General features: G+C 30.9%; 2 protein-coding genes and 1 pseudogene across 6 annotated transcripts; 2 read left to right on the plus strand and 1 right to left on the minus strand.

Moving 5' to 3' along the window:
• The first annotated feature begins 5607 nt into the window (after positions 1–5607).
• Positions 5608–9053, plus strand: LOC105640066 (alpha/beta-Hydrolases superfamily protein). 3 transcript variants are annotated; one of them, XM_012224281.4, is made up of 8 exons: positions 5608–5772; positions 5929–6328; positions 6501–6612; positions 6701–6794; positions 6905–7082; positions 7256–7325; positions 7678–7847; positions 8660–9053. In XM_012224281.4, the coding sequence occupies exons 2-8, from the start codon at positions 5946–5948 to the stop codon at positions 8802–8804; spliced, it is 1152 nt and encodes a 383-aa protein (XP_012079671.1). In that variant the 5' UTR covers positions 5608–5772; positions 5929–5945; the 3' UTR covers positions 8805–9053. The 3 variants fall into 3 exon arrangements, with proteins under 3 accessions (XP_012079671.1, XP_012079672.1, XP_089576994.1); XM_012224282.4 differs by having other exon boundaries at positions 7678–7843; positions 8660–8800; XM_089720868.1 differs by lacking the exon at positions 8660–9053 and adding an exon at positions 8474–8611 and having other exon boundaries at positions 7678–7843.
• Positions 9054–14653: 5600 nt separating this feature from the next.
• LOC105640068 (uncharacterized) lies at positions 14654–19238 on the minus strand. 3 transcript variants are annotated; one of them, XM_012224286.4, is made up of 6 exons: positions 18676–19238; positions 16430–16799; positions 16231–16315; positions 15425–15715; positions 15242–15349; positions 14654–15140 (listed from the first exon to the last, which is right to left on the minus strand). In XM_012224286.4, the coding sequence occupies exons 2-6, from the start codon at positions 16786–16788 to the stop codon at positions 14787–14789; spliced, it is 1197 nt and encodes a 398-aa protein (XP_012079676.1). In that variant the 5' UTR covers positions 16789–16799; positions 18676–19238; the 3' UTR covers positions 14654–14786. The 3 variants fall into 3 exon arrangements, with proteins under 3 accessions (XP_012079676.1, XP_012079673.1, XP_012079675.1); XM_012224283.4 differs by having other exon boundaries at positions 16189–16315; positions 18676–19231; XM_012224285.4 differs by having other exon boundaries at positions 14654–15119; positions 16189–16315; positions 18676–19226.
• Positions 17513–17885, plus strand: LOC149496763 (uncharacterized; annotated as a pseudogene).
• Positions 19239–20866: the final 1628 nt, after the last annotated feature.

Below are 20866 nucleotides of genomic sequence, written 5' to 3' on the forward strand. Positions count from 1 at the left end.
CCCAAGGTTTGGCATATTTTTGTAGATTAAGCCCTAAAAAGCTCAAATATATATATATATATATATATATATATATATATATATATATATATATATATATATATAATCCTGAAGTAAAAATAAAAAATAAAATTGTACAAAGCTGACTTGACACTCTATCCTTTGAGCTTTCCTTTTTATCTTTTTTTTTTTATATAAATTTTTTGATTTTTTTAATAACTTTTTGAATATTTTCTTTTTTCTTTTACAAATTTAATTTAATCTAATATTTAGTAAGTAGATAAAATCCAAGTTAACTCAATTTTGAAATCTAAGTTAAATTCAATTTTGAAATCTAATCTTATATCAACTATTCTCCTTTTGATTTTTGTTTCCCTATAAGAGGAGTGACATTTTATTGGAAATTTATAAACTATGTATGTTTAGTTCTCTATATTCAGGTGCTCTTTTACTTCTTTCTATATTCAAGTACTATTTTTCTTCTTTCTTGATTTTTATTGAGGATTCAATTTATCTTATTAGAATAGAAGCTATTGATGAATCAACTAAATCTGCAAAGAGCTTCACGAGGAAATTTTGGCTTTTGAGTAAATGTTTAATTCAGCGGTATTTTAAAAATCATTGTACTAAGATCTTACAGAAGAAGGGACTCCATATTGATCAACAACTATTAGATTTTTATTTTTATTATCTCTTATAATATTTATTTCTACAATTAGTAGAATTATTGTTGAATTATATATTTTATTTTTTAGACCCTATTTTCGATTTTTATTTTTTCTCTTATGATATTTATTTCTACAATTGGTAGAATTATTATTGAATTGTATATTTTATTTTTTTAACACAATTTTCTTTTAGTGTAGAAATAAAATTTAAAATTTTTTCGTTATATGATATACTATCCATATCAATACTTAGTAGGGTAATTAAATCCTAATATAAATTCTCGCGATAACAATAATATAAAATTGACCAATAAAATATAACATTTGTACATTTAATTCTTAGAATCATCATTGAAATTGAAATAATTACATCTTTAATTTATTGATATTTTAATATTTAAAGTTAATAAAATTTTTAAACATAGAATTAAATTGAAAATTTTGTAATTCAAAACATTAATTCTTAAAAGTTATGTAGATTCTAAATAATATCAATGCATTAAAAATAATTTATAAACTATAAATAATTTATAAATTATTTTAAACTATAAAGTATAATGTATAGCAACAAAACAATCCGTGCAATGCATGAGCCTTCACCCAATTAGAAATAAAGCTACAAGTCACCTGCCATTTTTATCTCTAATTAAAATTAATGACCCCCATAAGCTTTGTCATTCTGCACAGAACCATCCATATTAAGTTTGTAGCCATTAAGAGAAAGAGACCAATTAATCCACTTTTTTGCACTTAAGGAGGACCCTTCTTCTGCAAGCAAGAAATAGAATTTTGATGATGCCAAATGTTCTAAAACTCATATCGAAAACCATGGACCGAGGAACCCCACTGAAGATGACTGATATTTGGATCTTATCTCTTTTCGAGATAGTTGAGTAGTTACATGAATCTCATCGGCGATAGCTCCGAAAAACACCTCAAACCTCGATCCTTTATCTTCGGAAAGGCTATGTACCATTAAATCATTAAAACACAATTGGGATCTTTTAAAGTTGGGATATCTTACTTTGGTAAGAATAAAGGAGTTGTCGCCCTCTTTAGGGAATACTAACGTGATATAGCATGAAAAATTGGATCCCTTGTAGTAGGAACCCAATTCACATACCAGAGATTGGGTAAGAAAGTTGGGTACAATCTCAAGAAGGTGTTAGGCACCCGAGCTCGCCTGGCCTATAGGTCGGTCTCTAATATTTATCCATTCATTCATTTTAAAGTGTTCAGATTGACTTAATCGAGATGTAAAATTATTTCAATGCAATTTTATTTGAAACATGACATCCATAAAACATTATTACATAAAAATAAAATGCATCCATAGAAAGAGGGAGAAGAAAAGAATTACGTCCTTTAGGTCCTAGTTGCATTCTAACCAATCAAAATCCCGATTCCCAAAACCGGATCCATACACCCTTAAATCTAAACAATTAACAGTATACAAATTATGAATTAATGAATCAAACACAAAAATAATAAGAGGTCAACAATGAACTCATTCTAGCCAAACTTCAACCCACAATATATATAGTAATCATCACAATAGTAAAAACACAAAAGCAATAATCACGATAATGAATAATGAATCAAAAGCAATAATCATGACAATAAGAACACAAAAGTAACATTCACAATATTAAGAACACAAAAGCAATAATCACACCTATAGAAGAAGCATAAAACGATAATCATAATAATTAAAGCAATAAATAATGAATTAAGGAATCACAATAAGCATTAATATCTAAAATTAAACGCTCATGGATTATGATTTAAGCTTTTGATGATCTAACCTTAAAGGAAAGAACAAATATGACCATCACTACTAAACCCAAGAATGAAAGAATAAATATGACCATCACTACCAAAATCCATGAAGTTATTGATTTAAATGGCTCTAATGACTATGAATCATCATCTAAGACATAGGTCTTGATGTCAGAATCAAGGGAACCAACAAGAGCGAATTTAATCATGAAGAACAATACAAATACGCCTTTGGATAGACACCTCGTACGCCCCACGTAATGGCTTGCATCATAATATTAGGGCGTGCCTGGTTTCATATACCAGAAGATATAGAACAGAGCATGAACAAAAATAAAAGAGTGTTTAGCTACTAAGAAATGCGTGCAACATACGAGGTGGTGTCTGCTGTTGCGTAACCCATACGTCTTTAAGTAGTCATACACAACTTTCCTCAGCTGCCAAACAACTTGAATGATCCTAGGTTTCCCTCACGTCTAAGTGTTGAAGAAATGGTTCTTACCAACAAAGAAGAGTAGAAATGTATTGAAAAGGAGATTAAGCTCTCAAAAGTTACCTTTTATAGGCAAATGAACAATACCAAGCTTAAAGGTTTAAGAACACCTTTAAATTCATAGTTTCTTAATCCAAATCCGAGTTTATGATCCTAGGATTTGATTCATTTTTCTAGTGATTGATTAAGTTTTCTTAAAAAAAGCCAATAGTTTTCTATCAAAAACCTTAGTTTTTAATCTCTAAAAAACCCTTTGTATTGCAAAATAGTGAATAGTGATATCTTAATTGTGAATCCGCCCTTTCCCTCTCCATAATAGATTCTATTTATAGCATAAATGAGAAATGAAAACCCTATTCTTAGGGTTTAGGTGGCAAAAACCACTAATGGACCCTACAGATTAATAGGGCCCACTTAAAACTTGGTCCACTTAGTACGTAAAACGAGACGATGCATTGGGACGAGTAATGGGAAAGCCCATATCACGCTCAGGACAATGTCTCAATGTAAGATCCCAAAACACAGTCACAAAAAGGAAATTCGATAATTTCTTAGGTTTAAACTTGGGTTATCGGAAGAGACTTGAATTTTACTAAAATGGTCTATCATCATTGCGCCATAATCGAAGCAAAAATTAAGCGTCTACACCCACTATAAATCATGTCACATATGATATTCTCTGTAATCTACCTATCGAAAGAAATATTTTACTCTTAAAAACTCAGAAGAGACTAAAGAGGCTTGAGACTTAACCAAATCTCAAAAGCAAAAAAGCAATCATGAAGAACATGTAAACTTGACTCTTTTTCGCCTATACAAAGCTCGGAAGCACGTGTTGACAAATGTGATAATGAAATCTTTTTAGATTCATTAATAACCTCCCTTTCAGAGCTAACCATAAGAACATTCAAATCTTTGGGGACACCGACACTTCCATATAAACAACCATCTCCTATGATAATTAGTAATATGACACTCTGTGATCCATCTATGCTTCAGGTTTTATTATGGGACAACTCATGATGTTCATATCGATCTATTATGCGCCTCTGTATCTAGCATTGGGTAGACCTCATACAATAATTGTCCTAGCTCTACCCTATCTTTTGTTTCATTTCTTCTGGAACAATCACAAACACATTTTTTATTATGGATCTACTACCAAAAATTCAATTCGTAATCTTAGCATTCAATTTATATTCTTGAATAATCTTATTTTTCAATTATTCAACCATTTCATTTTACCAAGTTCAATGTTAGTCAGATTAGTCAACCTTTATATGTTTCAATGCAACAAAAAGATGTTATTTGTAATAAGTAGTTTTGTTGGCTGGTTAATTGGTCAAATTTTATTCATGAAATGGGTTGGATTGATATTAGTCTGGATACAGCAAAATAATTATATTAGATCAAATGTACTTTTTTGGTCTAATAAGTACCTTGTGTCAGAATTGAGAAATTCTATGGCTCGAATCTTTATTTAATAAAAAAGGAGCCTATATCGATAAGTCTCCATATAAGAGTATCCTCTTCCTAATATAGTTTTACAGACAAAATCACTACAATTATCGAAAGAGTGGCCATAGGAAGGAACTCAACAAAGTGAGATTAAAGCCAAACTCCTGCATCATTAACATTTTTATCTAAGGTATGATAGAGCATCTTATTACGGATGGGCTTTACTAAAATTGATTGCAAAACCAAATCATCAGTAGTCCATCTATCAAGCTAGAATGGGATCGTTGACCTATTGCCAACAAACTAGATGATGCGCTCAGTAAAACTACTCCAAATCTCTATCACTCCTCACCATAAATGCGAACAACCATACTTATAGACATTTTATGGAATAATAATTCTATAAACATTATATCTGGAACTTAGCACTTTCACCCAAAGAGCATTTAGAACAGATGTCGCAACCTTCATACACCTGTATGCCACGACAATTTAATTGCATTTTGGTTGGTAAAATTTCCCAACATGCTCTCAACGGGAAATGCTGCAATTTAGAAGGGACTTTCAATTTCCAAATGTACAACCAGATATCAGGACTTCCTACAAAATGATTCGTAATAACCTCTTGAACTGCCACCTTATAAGCACTTCTCCCTTCATAGTTCCCCCTTTGAGACCAATGCCACACTAGCGAATCCAATTTGTGAGTAATCTTTTTTTTTTTTTTTTTTTTTTTTTTTTGTAGACCATCGGTATCTAGACTTTATTACGCCTAGCCTGGCTCGGGGCTTAGTCACAGTCCTCTCTGTAGGTGCGTTTAGTGAGATTGAACTTGATAGTTTTTCCCACATGCTCAGCCTGCGTTGCTAACTGAGCCACAACTCGTAGGCAATTTATGAGTAGCCCTTAATAACCAATCTGGCCTTATGTTTATGAATTGACCCATGTGAATTTAGTTTAAGCCTATGTACCCATTTAACACCAAAATAATTGAGGATTTTATCAATTTATTAGAGATAGTGTTTTTTACATATTAAAAAATTTTAATATACTCCGCAAAAATTTATATATATATATATATATATATATATATATATATATATATATATATATATATATATATATATATTTAAGATTTTTTTAATTATTTTTTTAAAATAAAAAAATTCTTAAAATAAATGGTTGAAAGAGATCGTTTAAAGGCCAGAACCCATGAAATAGAAAGAGAGAAAGGATAATCTATTTCATGGTCGTGTGTTTCTTTTCTTTTATGAGTGAATTTTACCAAAAGAAACTCTGGCACAAACTCACTCTCAAGTTCGAGTGAGTAGTTCGTTACGCAGACTGTCCAATCTCAACTTCCACTCTCAGTTTGTATGTTCATTTCTGTTTTTTGATTGTGAATTTCCATTGCACAGCTAGGGTTTCGCAGATATTTGTTTTTGGCTTCTAAATAACGAATTTTTGCTGGTTATATGAAAAATGTAATTACATTTTCATATGTCTTCATGTTTTCAATTTGCTTTTCAGCTTAATTAAGAAGAAGAATGGGGACATTGGGAATAGGTGCAGTGGTTCAAATGAATTCAGAATTGTTATCAGCAAGAGGAAAAGGGAAGAAGAGGACTAAATCCATCAGTTTGCTATCTCAGAAAAAGAAACCTCAAAATCATAGTTTCCAGGTGAATTCCAATCTCGGTAGCAATAATGAGGTCTTGGAAGTGAAAGACATAAGAGATGATTGCCAAAAGTATAACAATAATGAAGTCTTGCAAGTTAAAGAAATAAGGGATAACTGCAAAAAATGGGTATGGAAAGGCCAATACTCGATCAATTACTTGGTTAAATCTGATTCTATTAATAATGACACTACTCGCCCATGTCTCCTTCTTGTTCATGGGTTTGGCGCCTCCATTCCTCATTGGCGCAGGTTTGCTTTCAATTTGATTGCTTAGACATCCTCAGTTTGCTTTCATTTCCTTGTACATATTAGATTTACTATTAAAATTGGGATTCAGATAAAAAATATGACCACATAATCCTTTACCAATTTTTTCTTATCTACTTATTTTTGCTGGCTCAAATGTTTGAGGTTGTTACAGGAATATTGCCACATTGGCACAAAATTACACAGTCTATGCAATTGACCTTCTTGGCTTTGGTGATTCAGATAAGCCAAAGGGTTTTTCATATACCATGGAGTCATGGGCTCAAGTATATACCTCATACAAATCAACTTATTTTGAATTATTATTATTTTTTTTTATATGCTGCTAACTCTGAATCATTTAAAAAATTACAGTTGATTTTGGATTTCTTGGGTGAAGTTATTCAAAAGCATACTGTGCTTATAGGGAATTCTGTTGGAAGTCTTGCTTGTGTAATTGCAGCTTCAGGTATGTGCATGTTATCTTCATTCTTACCCTGTAGAAACAGTCAATTCATAATTATCCAATTTTTTCTTACGTACATTTGTGCTTGCATACTTTGTGTAACTGCAAGCAAGAATCTAGACAAAATTTGGTTCAAGGACTTGTGCTGTTGAATTGTGCTGGTGGCATGAACAATAAGGCAATAGTTGATGATTGGAGGATCAAACTGTTATTTCCTTTACTTTTGTTGATTGATTTTTTATTGAAGCAGCAAGTAATTGCTTCGACCATTTTTGAGCGTGTAAAACAGAGGTATGTTTATCTTTATATATATAGTTTTCTTATATATATATATATATATATATATATATATATATAGTTATGATTTATAGTTAACCTTCCAATCCCCAATGCAAATATGAGAAATGTTTTTCATTTAAAAATTTTTTTTTTCTTTTTTTAAAGTTGTGTGGTGATTGATGCAGAGATACATTGAGGAACATTTTATTGTCTGTTTATGGAAACAAGGATTCAGTGGATGATGAATTGGTAGAGGTATTAATTGCTATTCTCTTTAGGTCATGTTTGGTCCGTTCAGAATTGGGAATGGAATGGAATTCTTGGAATAGAATTGCAAGTATTGTTTTGGTTCACAAAGATTCCAAATTTTTTGATATTTTTATTTTATATTGAGATTATATATATTTTTAAGCACCACTTTAATAAAAATAACAAATTATATTTGATTATTTAAAAAAATAAACTTGGAATATGATGTTTTGAACTTAAATATCCATTTCCATTCTCATTCTCATTCCAAGTGAACCAAACAAGCCAGTACAAATATTTTCTTTTTGCTCCTGAAACATGTAATTATTAGCATATTATTTCTTTATAAAAACTTCAGATCATTAAAGGACCTGCAGATGATGAAGGGGCACTTGATGCTTTTGTTTCCATAGTAACAGGCCCACCTGGCCCAAGTCCAGTGACATTGATGCCAAGAATTAGCATTCCTGTTCTGGTTCTATGGGGTGATGAAGATCCTTTCACACCTCTTGATGGCCCTGTTGGTAGGTACTTCTCTTTGTTACCTTCTCAATTGTCAAATGTTAAGCTTTACGTATTGGGAGGGGTTGGACATTGTCCCCATGATGACAAACCTGAATTGGTTCACCAACATTTGCTTCCTTGGTTGTCTCATTTAGTTGCTTCATGACCATCATTATATACTTTTTCCAATTCTTTTCCTATTTGTAAGTAAATATTAGGTCTTTCTAGATGCAACCGCTGTGTAGCCATCATACTAAAGACTGCATTTGGATGCATAAAATGTAATTGCAGAATGTATATATAAAATTACAGAATATGAATGAATGAATAAATACAAAAAGTGAATCAAAGGCCAAAATAAATTACAAAATTTGATAATAACGTTAGAAAAAGTGAATGACTAGTTTCTCTGCTTCTTAATTATATATTGTTCTTGATTGATAGTACTTGGGTAAGCTCTAATTTATGGGTTTTTTTTTTTTTTTTTTTTTTTTTGTGACGAATTTTTATTCATTTGTTTGGTTTATTATATAGATCCTTCTAAATGAAATGATATGATTTAAAGAAAAATTTTCTGTAGTTCTAATAATTCATGGGTATAGAATTAACTGATAGGGTTAGTTGTTTGAGAATGTTATAATTGTGTGCAGCAGTTGAGTCTGAAACTACAATGAAGGTCAATGCAACGGAGGTTTAGTCCTTGAAAAATGTAATGATGAATTTAAGAGTTCGTACTTTTATTGTGGTCTTCACAGTTGGTTATGAGTGACAGCATGTAGAGTGAGACGTTTAGGCAACAAAATAAAGTTAATTTTCATCTCTTTTCTTGATTGCAGCTTAACTGGGGCTGTTCAGAATCGGGTCGGGTTGCATTTGTTCGCATACCGACCTGAACTGAAAGTGAATCTACACTTTGTTTGGATGGGTGAGGCAACGGTAATTAATAAAAGGATAAGGGAGGTTAAAGGAGAAAAAGAGTAGGTAGGGTCACAATAATAAAACTATTGTATTTTGGTAAGAAGTAAATTAATGTATAGGTAGAGAGAAGGAATATACATTCTTTATGTTAGAAAGAGGTGAAGGAAGAGAAATGGATTTATTTTAGTTGTAAATGAGTTTAAACCTTACCTCTTCGTTCTTGCACCTCAAATTCGGTGTAAGAAAAATCGAGATTTGATGGGGAAAATTAGGTAAGGTTTACCTTGTTTATCCTTATCTCTTTTTGACTCATTTCTTTCCGAACAGGGGTACATAAATTGCCTATCTATTCATACCACACCTCAATCTAGGCATGGCTGGTTCATTGAATTTGAATCGGCCATTGAATCGTCGCTTTTGGTTCGGTTCCGATCACGGTTTACAGCAATATATGTTTTTTTTAAAAAAAAAAAAATCGGTTCTAACAATACATCTTTCTTTCGAAAATATTAATATGAATTTAAAAAATATTGATAAATTTTATTTAAAATAAATTTTAAAATGCTCATACTCATATAAGAATAAAATTAATTAATTTTACAAAATAATCAAATAAATTTTCACTTTATTTTGTTTAAATGTTATTAATTAAATAAATTATAAGAAAATTCTGGTTCAAAAGAATGTAATTTTAAACTTAGCAAACAATTTAAAAGGGTGAAAAAAAAGTTAAAAACAATGTAAGTTGAGACTAAATATTTCTCTCTTTTTTTATTATTTTATTTTTTAGATTTTTAACTTTTAAAGTAAAGCGTATCTAAAAAAAAAAAAAACTTAAATAAAGTATATTATGCAGTTTAGGGTTGGTTCGGGTTTAGATTTTAACATTCACATGAATTTTAACCGGTCTTTAAACCGCCGGTTCCGGTTCAAAATTTTGAACCGACGGTTTCGGTCTGATTTTGATTCATCTACAGTACGGTTCGATTCTGGTTCAAAATGAACCGATGGTCATGCCTATCTTAATCCAAACAGGCCGTAAGAAGCAAGCAGGGATACCAGTCGATGAAAGCTCTTCAATTATTCTGTCATTTATTATTCTATATGCACTCATTCTATTTCCCAACCAACCAACAAGAACTACTCAAGTCGTTATTGCAAGAAAACAAAAAGAAAAGAATGAACATTTTTTTTTTTTTCACAAAAAGAAGTGGCCAAGCCAATGTTGGAGTAGTCATGTTGAAAGGGCCAGAAAGTCTCCTTCAAATTTCGCAAAATCTGCTCATGGTATAGTTGAAGCAAGGGGAAAAGAAAATAACCCAGCATTTAAGGAGAAAAGAACGAGAATCCAGCCAGAAGAACCCATTTATAATAAAATTTTACAAAATCCTACATACCACAATAACTGGCAATCGGGATGGAAGAGAGCTTCAACTATGAACCTAAGGTCACATTGCACAGCAGAAAAACCCGAAAATAACTCACTTTAGCTGTTGTGTCAGTGTCAGGGAGAGGCAAATAGCCCTGAGCTGAGCACTGACTCGGAGTAGGCAATAGCACATCAATCACTCAATAACAAATCAACGTTGGGTTCAATTTGTATAGATTTATCAAGATCCTCAACCCAGTGGTTATTGCCATTGTCTCTGACAACCTACGGTTAAGAGTAAGCAAAGCAGCCAGGAGTCAAAACCTGAAGAAGAAATAAAAAAAATTAATTGAATTACAAACAAGGAAATATATTTGAGTTGCCATCTGACTGGCTTTAACTGCATGCAATCACTCTTGAAGTTGAAACCCCTCCTCCACGGGCTGCAAACAGACTAGGGTGGTCTCAGTTGGCATCAAACAGAACCCAAGTTCACAAAATTGAAATGAACTTTTAAAAAGAAATCAACCAAACTGACCATACTGAAATGACCAAACTAAACAAATTTCAAAATTTTATAAAATATAATTAAAAAAAAATGTTCTTACACATTTTTTTATCTGGATGTGAAATCATATTTGATTTTCGTTTCTCTTTTGCATAGGCATAGCAATGAAATTATCGCTTGCTTTGTCCATCTTTTTTTGTGAGTATTTTGATTTTTATTACTATTATATTTTTGTTTTTTTATTGTTTCTGTGGAATTATTAACATTTGAAAATGTTGCATTTGCAATTAATCATATGGTATTTACTAAATTAACAGAAAGGGACAATTGATAAAAGGGCATTTTAGTCTTTCTTTTAATTTTAACAACAGAAAAATAGAAATAATTAAATGGAATTCAATATATGAGGACGAAACATTATATTTTAAAAAATAGGAGAACAGACAGTACCTAATGACTATATTAGTAAATAAAGGCTAGGGGTGTGCAAGGCCTGATAAGGGCAGTTTGAAGAAATTTTCAAACCAAACTGATAATTATGGTTTGTGAATTTTCTAAACTGAAACTTAACTGTTTTGAGTTATAAATGAAATTGAAATAATACAGTTTGGTTTAAGTTTTAAAGACTAAAGAAAATTATTTTATAGTTTTATAAATTACATTTACTATAATATTTGTTGATTATATTATATAATATTATGCAGTTTACATTTAGAAAATTCGGCAATGCCCATTTCTTCTTCTTGAACTTTGTTCTCATCATCAAAGTCAATTTCGATTTCTTTTGCTTTCTTTCTATGTCACACACTCTCTCTCTCTCTCTCTCTTGTCTTCTTCTTCTCTATTTTCTTAATAGAGGAAGATTTATATGGCCAGTTTATTTAGTAGATCCACCACAGTACCTAAATGGTAACCCTAATAAAACTTGTATTTAGGTCTCTTTCTTCAGATCCATCACACAGGTTGATTTTTTTTATGGTTTGATTAGAAATTGTGCCTATTTTTCTTAGCCCAAACAATGCTTTTTTGCTGAATTTTTAGGTACTTTGTTTAACTTAACCCAAGGCCATGTAGTGAGTACCACTTTATATGCAAATCCTGGATGTAATTTGAATTTGGGATGACAGTATATTTAAAATGGTAAATTAAGATCTCACGGGATAAATGTCATTTTAGAGTGATTAGTTTTTTTATGACATGCCTTGCACGTTAACTGTGCTTGTTATATATTCATTTTTTTTATTTTATCTATATAATATTAAAATATAAGTTTTTGTTTAGATTAAAATAAATATAAGTGGTTAATTTGTATTGCACTTTGGCATACAAACTACTTGTAATACTATTTTTTTATCTATATAATATATATATATATTTTTCTCTCTCTCTTAAATAATATTATCTATATTCTATTTGAAAATTTATTTTATAAACAATATACCCAGTCAAATCATATAGGCGAAAAAAATATTAATAAAAATAATATATTTTTCTTTATCTATCTCTTTTCAAAATAAAATATTTTAAAATTATAATCAAAATAAAATCAAATATTTAAAAATAAAATATAAAAATTTTCTAATGTCTCATGATGCATATTTACTAAAAAAATAAACTTAAAAAAGATAAATCTTAAAATTTTAAAATTTTTAATTATCTATATATATTTATTTTAAAAATAGTTTTTATAAATTATATCCAATCAAATAATAAAATATAAATTTCTAATTGATTATGATTAAGATTATTTTAGAATATTCTAAATTAATGGGGCTATCGAAAATCTTATTATTCCTTTCTTCTTCCATTTATATATAGTATAAATATTACAGGTCGCAAAATTAATTCAAAAGGCAAAATGAAACTCTTTCCAAAGAAAAAAGTTGTTCTTGACTTCATCCTAAATGGATGCTGTAATTATCCAAATCAGACAAATCTGTAATCCAAATAAAAAAGATAGCAACCTTTGGAATTCAGTGGAAATATAACATCATAAGAATTAAATGCATAAGAAAGGAAAGAAAAATCATCCAAACATATAGCACAAAATAACACCTGGATAATAACACTTGAATTTGATTTTTTAGGGATTTGATCAGTAGGGCCTTAGAGAAAAGACGAGGTCGTTGAGAACCATTAAACGGAAGTCATAACGGATATTTCTCATGATTTCCAAGCCACCATCGGCTTGTTTGGCAAAGATTTCAGTTCTGATTTGCTAAGTAAGTTATATAATAAAAAACAGACCCCACATGTGCAGAATTAATTTTCGAGTTAGCCATTTCACGAGGAGGCACCCGATTATAAAATTTTATAAAATGAGACGGTCAATCATTATTGATTTATGTTGAGAAGCTAAAATAGAAGAAAAAGTGAAACTTCAGACTAGGCATGGCCACCGGTTCAGTTTTAACCGGAACCGAATCGTATTGTAGACGAATCGAAATTGGACCGAAATTGGCGGTTCAAGGACCGGTTAACGTTCATGTGAATATTAAAAATTGAATTTGAACCGGCCCGAAACCGGCGGTTAACCGGCGGTTTCGGTCCGGTTCGAACCGGATTCACAAACAAAATTATTTGTTGCAATAATACTTAATTTATAAAAATTAGTAAAAAAAACATCATCATTTCACTTAATTGGTTTAAAAAAAAGGTTTAGGAGTGAAAAAAAGCATCATCATTTCACTTTTTTTTTTTTTTTGAAAGCTCATCATTTCACTTAATTAGCCATTTGAACTTTTTTTTTTTTTACAAATACCTATTTTTTTTCTTTTTACAAATGAACTATAATTTACACAAGGTTCAAAGTTCAAACGGCTATAATTGTTTTATTATAATTTAATCAATTATTTATTTATTATAATTTACTAAATTATCCAAAAATATAATTGTTTTTTTTTCTGTTATAAGGGACAATTTGGAAAACTACATAAATGAAAAATATGTATAAATATGATGAATTGATTTTTTTTTTTTCACAACCAATTATATTCTATCTCTCCTCTTCTTAATATTACTTTATTTTCATACATCCAATTCTAAATTCCATTAATTTCATATTTCATTTATTCATTTTTTTTTCCATAATTCCATTTAAAATTATGGCACACAATTCACAAAGCTCAAAGGGAAAGCGAGTTGCTCAAAGCGTGGAAGAAATTGATTCAAATGATCCATTGATTGATTTTTCACCACAAGAAGCAATATCTCCTAATATTTTAATAAGTAAATCACCAAAATCAGATATTTTCAAGAAGCACTTTGCAAAAATTGTTTAAGATAATGGAGAAATCAATGTGGTTCGATGTAATTATTGCAAAAGAATATGCATTCAAGCTTGGAGGAGGATATTCCACTCTCAATAGGCATTTAAAATCACATCATCCAAGTGAGGTAGTGGCACTCTCATTAACGGGGACTAGTGGCACCGATGACTAAAATTAATTGTAATAATTGAGAGGTTATTTTCCAATGTAATAAAAAAAAAAAAACTATGTGGGCTTTGATTTTTTCTAATTTTCAAGAGGATAAGTAGCCAATTAAATTAAAATTTTTCAATTTTAATTTAATTCAAGCCCAAAATAAAAAAATTATAATTTTCTATATTAGTGAGTTAGCAAAATTTGTAAATTTAATGTAATAATAGTTCTAAATTAATAGAAGTTTTTGTTATAAAATTTTATAATAATTTATTTAGTTAATAAAATTTAAACATTTAAACATTATTATTTATTCACGAATTCGGATCAAAATTTTATTATTTTTTTAAAAATTTGCGTAATGCCGGAACCAAATCGGAACCGTAATTTGAACCGTCGGTTCGCCGGAACCGTGCTGAACCGTGCCGGAACCGGAACCGGAGGTTCAAGAGCCGGTTCCGGTTCAAAATTTTAAACATCTCGAACTGGAGGTTCAATGAATCGAAACCGGCGGTTCATTGAACCGGCCATGCCTACTTCAGACATTGAAAATATAATTATCCAATCTGCAAACCAGGAAAGGCACCTATTTATAGAAATTCTAAGAAGAAAATTACACAATTAATTGTTTGAATAATTAAAACCAATTGTATACAATTTACAGTAAAAGTAGTCAGTCATTAAATATACACAATATAACAAAAATGAAATTAAGTTTACAACATGGCATCTCCCCAATCAAGTCGTTACTCACCTGATCTGGGTCCATCTGCTGGTTGGTCGCTGCCGATTTTGGAAATAGGAGCAATAAGGTATGGAGCAGGTTGAGAAGCGAATGTAGTACAGGCGGATCTCATTTCCAGAGATTGTTGTTGCATCTGTTGCAGCTCTTGTTGCAGTTCCATGATTATTCTCCCTTGAGCATCGATCTGCTCCTTCAAATTACGAATCATCTCTGCCTTATCAGGATCTTGTGCAGGCAACATCGGACTGGGCGACCTTGGACCTTCATGGGAATAATAGTTCGAAGCTTGGGAGCTAATTTCATAAACTCCATGCTCCTGCATCCATCCTGTACCCTGTTGTGCGAAATATCCCTTCTTTAGGGTTTGGTAAGCATCTTGCAAAAGCAACTCAGATTAAATATTCCATAGAGAAGTTTAACTAGGTAGAATAGAAGGTAAAATACTGAAAAACTTACAGCAACATCATTTGACCGCTTGTCAATAAAGGTATGCCTGTCATGGTTATCTGTATGGGTACGCTTGATTAACTCCTCAGATGTAGGATTACATCCAATCAATTTAGCCTGTTATGTTCAAAACAACAAGTTATTTACAATCTAAGAAACATTCAATTACGAAATTAGAAGTTGCCTGCATACAATACGTTTCTTCTGTTGTGCATGTGAGATAGAGCCACCGGCTTGGTGTGATGGACCAACTTCCTCGCCATCCATCTCTTTGTGGTGATTCTTTGAGTTCTGCGTCGACACGGCAAGGTACTCTGAGACTTTCCAGTCCTCATTCCACTTATTCCAGACATTATCTGGAATATAGGATTGTTTTCCTTTTCCCCTAAGGGAGTTGAGGAAATTCTCATACCTCACGGCCACTTCGTCTTGCCACACATCCTCAGTAAAGGCACATATTGGTTCATCGCATGGAAAGTATTTCTGCATATGATATAGAAAAAGAGTCAAAAGTAATATCATGCAGTAGCTAATAAAGTAATAGAAAACATATGAAGTTAGAAAAATTAACTTAATTTCCATAATAATTTACAAATTTTGAAAAAAATCCGACAATATTTCCTCTAAAACATGAGTTAATATCAGTTATGAGTTCAACAAATGCATTGCCAAAAAAAAAAGTCTCTATGGCTTCAACACAACAAACACATCAAAAAAAAAAAAAAAAAAAAAATCTAGCAATTATATTTCTCATACATACAGTTTTTAAAAACTCACGATAGCATCAATTAATCTTAATAATTGATATAACTCATAACAACCATGCATTGTTCATTATTAGTAGGATTTTACTTTGTTTATTTTGAAAACTACATGTATAATTGCATTTTATTCACTTGAAAGCAAATTCTTAAAATATAATTAAAATTATTTGAATAAAAAGCCTTGAAAGTTACCTTAAACCGCTTCCAATAAAACTCTCTTGTATTTTTGCTCACCTTCTTCCAGCTTGAGCCTTCCACATCTAGTCGCTCCTTGAAAATCTTAGTCATCCGTTGTGAAAAAGTATGAGACAAATCCAACCTGTTGCATTGAGTCATACAAATAGATATTTGAGTTCACCTATGTCTGAAAAACAAAATAAATGAATGATTAACAGAATACTAAAAAGTTAATTAAGGAGCTATAAACACTTACATATTGCCCTCATGGCGTATAGGCACTCTACCGGTGGCATGAGCAGAGGTGGCAGCGGATGTCAGACCTACTTGTGATGGTGATGCCTCTGGAGAAGCCCTTGAAGGTGCCACATGGTGTAGAGGGAGGGCTGGTGATGCTGGTGAAAGTGCTGGACTGGTAGTTATCCGTTGCATAGGATCCAACATCTGTCCAGGATTTACAATTGACTGAACGGGAGGAGGCAGGGCCCTGCGAGATAGCGGCAATGAACCATGCCTTGAAGAGCATGTGCCCCTACAGAAAGGGGAAGATCCTCTACCTGCATGGGCGGATCGACGTTTGGGAGTAGGACCTACTCGGCCCTTGCCTCTATTCATATCTGCACCAACTACATTTACATTCCATACCTTATTATGAAGAAAACAATATAGTAAATGACCTAAATATAGAAGTTGTTTAACATGATTTTTTACAATTGAATCGAAAAAGGTATCAATAGAATAAATACAAATATCTGCAATGGGATATGGTCTATTTATTAATTGCAATAGACATGGCTAGTTTAACGATCCAGCAGTCGAGTTCGTTCAAACAACTGGTTTCAATCTTCTAAATCTCCAGATCAAGATCAGAAAGGAGTTGGCCGACTCCAAGCCAGTTCTGTTGCTAGCCTGTTCTGACCGGCTGGTTCTGACAAGATTTCGGTTCGGGCTCGACTTTTTTGAGCTGCCTTTATTGCTTTTTTTTTTTTTTAAAAAAAAACATTTAGTGGAGAATTTGAATAAATTTAATTTATTTAAATGTAAATTTTTATTCAATTTAATTACAATATGGATTATAAAATAAAATTTGTTAGAAAAATATAAAAGGAAAAAAATTGTAATTTTACAATTTATAGTTTCAGTAGTTAAACATAAAAGTGATTTTTTTGAAAACTATCTATATATTTAAGTTGAAAATGCTTTATTCCTTAATATACATAGTAAATATTATATTTTTATTAAAACTTCAACAATTAATTTTCCAAAAAATTAAATTGAATTAAATTAATATTAAAAAATAAATTGAAATACAAGTTCAACATACACATCCCACATCAAAATGAATGTAATAGTTTAACTGAGTTTGTTACATATCCTACATTGAAAATACATAAGTAGAGAGATAAGGCGCCTGCATAAGAAATATTGTTATATATACCATTCTGAAACCATACATTATATTGATATATTCTTATAACTTAGACAGATATTGCTATTTTGATAGCAGAAGAGTATGAAAGAAGAGTCAAGAATTCAAGAAAAGGAGGTTCATATAGAGAAATAGAGGTCAGTTGGATTTCTTGGATTTCTTTAATTTCTCAAAATGTCAAGAATATTAAGATTAAGCAGGAAAATTCAGAAATTGTAAAATGGTTTTGGAGCCTAAGAGCCAAATTGTTCTTGCAGCATCCAGTGGTTCCTTTGCTGCTTGATTGTCTTTTTCTTTTTCCTTTGATTTTAATTTCAAACATTATTATGTTCTATTTCTTGTAAGATTTTGAATTATACACTAAAAATTTACATTCTTTGAAGTTTCTTTGAATTGGAAAGCTCTGCATTTGCTGATTTCAGGTTTTTGGTTGAAAAACATTAATTTGGCCTTAAAATTCTATTATTGTCATTATTATAAACTTATTCAGTTTGTACATTGCCTCATCCTCTCTTAATTCAGCTTTTTGAGTTGGATAAAAGTTTCAAAAAAACAAAAAATAAAATAAAAATAAAAACAAACTGAACTGAAATTCATTAAGAAATCTGCCAAAATGGCACAGAATCAGAGTACAAAAAAATGCTCCAGTAAGCATATGATAAGATTCAAATACCACACAATTTTAGGTTGTTCAGTTCAATGTGTGGCCGAACCAGGAAAATGGTCTGAAATTGAATTATCTACAAAAGAATCCGCCCATAATCCCATATTAAAAATAGCCAACAGCCAATTTCTTGAAACTAAACATTCACTGGAACCATTTTTTGCATTATGGTAAAGGCTTTTCCATAAATCTATAATCACAAGTACCATGGACTATAGAATTTGCAGCAGATACCTTATACCCAACTCAAGTGCAAACGCATCATTCACAGGTGATTCAAGCAATTACTTAAAAACAACAATGTAATACAAATTCCAAAACCTAACAAATAAAAATGGCAGTGCAGATTAAAAAATAAAAAGGTAATGCAAATATTTCAGGAAAGAAAAAAATAAGATTAAAAAAAAACCTTTGCTTCCAGAAACATGTAGACAGAATCCAGGAAGAAGGTGACCGACGACGGCGAGGTTCTCCTCTGCAGCGGCAAGCCGCGGTAGTTGGGGTTGAGGCTGTGCTGCGGCTGCGAGATGACTTTGCGCGAGGTAGAGAGAGGATTTTGTTTTCTATTTTGCGCAATTGAAAGGAAATAAGCTTCAAGCTCTGCGTTTTAACCCTCAAATTTACGACGGACAGTTCCGTCGGTAGCTGAAACATTTCCGTCGCTAATCCCACTACACTTACAAGGCCACTAACAGCATTCAATTGCTTAATCTTGGTTTTTGAGGGAGCTGAATTTGTCAGGATATACAAAACCTTGCTAGGGAGTAACGGTTTCATTAAAGTGGATTGAAAAGTGTCATTTACTTATTTTTCAGGGCATGGATCTTTATTTTAAAGAAGCTATGACTTGCGAATATATATATATATATATATATATATATTCCTTCAGTTTTAACCATTGGTGTTGGAAGCTCATTGGCCCTATTAGACTGATTTGTGCCGACAGATCCATAAAAGGGGCATAGTGTTCCCTTTCCACTGTTTAAATGAATTCTATACTTAGGGTTCAAGTTCGATATCTTTAATTTAGGGAGAAAGAATTTCTGCTATTTCATTTTACCCTTTGAAGTTTACTGTTAAGCTAAATGCAAATGATGCATAACCTTAAATATTTTTACAGTATTATAAATTTAAAATTTTAAAATTTTTATTTTAATATTGCAAAATAAATTTTTTATAAAATATTTTGGGAGAAGAATATTTTTATGGGAATCTAAGTGGTCTACAGAATATAAACATTATTGATCCTAGCAAAACTTAAGTTTGAAGTGGAATGGGCGCAAACCTTAAACACTGGGATATTGTGAGGATGAGGTGTTCGCCTTTGTTTTTCATACTTTTTCTTTCTGCTATGTAACTCAGGGCTTTACTGTGCTTATTCCAAAGATTCAATCTCTTGAGTTGATTTCATAGTTTCACCCTATTATTCTATGCAATGTGTTGTATTAAGTAGTGATGAAGGTTCTTACTAATCCGCTGAAGTTTTATATAAGGCAGGTTTTAGAACTATCGGTTTCGGTTTTAAAATCACTGTTTCAATTATAAAAAAAAAAAAAGGTAAAACTAAAACCAAGCTACTTTAGACGGGGTTTTTAAGACGGTTTTAAAACCGTCGATTTCAGTTTTATTCTGATTTTAAACCAAAATGAGATAATATATTTTAAATTTTTTTAAATATTTTTTTAGATTTATAGCTTGAATAAATAATAATGATACAAATAATAAATATTACTATTGAAAAAACTAAACCAATTTAATTAAAAAATTTAAAAGTTACTTTAAAAAATTATAATAAAAAAATTAATTGAGAGTTTTTCTAAGAACATATTTTTATAATTTTAGATCAGAACCGCCGGTTTTGAATCAAAATCACCGGTTTCAATTTCAAAAACTGAAGAACTGGAATCGATTTATTTTAAGTGTATGGTTTCGGTTACGGTTTGAAATCATAATCGTTAAAAATAAAAGAAGATAATTCAATGCTATAAAACTTTGATACAAATCACTGATTCCATTTTTTGAATGATATGTAATGGCATCTAATCCAACATTTCATATTCCAATATCACCAATAATTATACCTAAAATTTCAGATGCAATATAGTAATATCTATCATACTTTTCCCTATGAGTTATTAATTATAAATGTATCTAAAGGACACCCTTGAATAAATTTGGTTTTTGTCAATTTGGAAGCTTTTTATAAATTTATTATGCACATCAACTATCTCTTGCGATTCTTTTAATAAACTTTCATCAACGTTATGATCATTACTGTTATCTTCTCGATAATTTATTTTGTTAACAACTGAATCAGATTGTCGGCCATCGTTATTGAGAAAGATATGTGAAAAATATATATGATTAGAAGAAATTTCAGTTATGTTGTACGCTCACTACACTAGCTGATAGCCTCTAAGATATCAGAGATTACTTTAGAAGGGTTAACTGTACTGTAGGGTTTTGTTTTGAGATTGAAATTCAATTTCTATTTAAAATTCTATTTAAAATAGGAAGACATATCAATTTCTATTTAAAATTCTACGTGGAATACCTACTTAGTCACCATAATTATGAGAATTTTATATATAAATTATAGA

Source organism: Jatropha curcas, chromosome 4 (assembly GCF_041381405.1).
Source record: "Jatropha curcas cultivar XTBG-Jc1 chromosome 4, XTBG_Jcur_1.0, whole genome shotgun sequence".
Taxonomy (NCBI): domain Eukaryota; kingdom Viridiplantae; phylum Streptophyta; class Magnoliopsida; order Malpighiales; family Euphorbiaceae; genus Jatropha; species Jatropha curcas.

Coding starts and splice junctions, on each gene's coding strand:
- LOC105640068 (XM_012224283.4), bottom strand. CDS start 16,788: ATGAATAGAGGCAAGGGCCGAGTAGGTCCTACTCCCAAACGTCGATCC. Junction 16,316..16,429: donor ATACGCCATGAGGGCAATAT/GTAAGTGTTTAT, acceptor TCAATGCAACAG/GTTGGATTTGTCTCATACTT. Junction 15,716..16,188: donor TTTATTGGAAGCGGTTTAAG/GTAACTTTCAAG, acceptor TATCATATGCAG/AAATACTTTCCATGCGATGA.
- LOC105640066 (XM_012224281.4), top strand. CDS start 5,946: ATGGGGACATTGGGAATAGGTGCAGTGGTTCAAATGAATTCAGAATTG. Junction 6,795..6,904: donor TTGTGTAATTGCAGCTTCAG/GTATGTGCATGT, acceptor ACTGCAAGCAAG/AATCTAGACAAAATTTGGTT. Junction 7,083..7,255: donor TTTGAGCGTGTAAAACAGAG/GTATGTTTATCT, acceptor TGATTGATGCAG/AGATACATTGAGGAACATTT.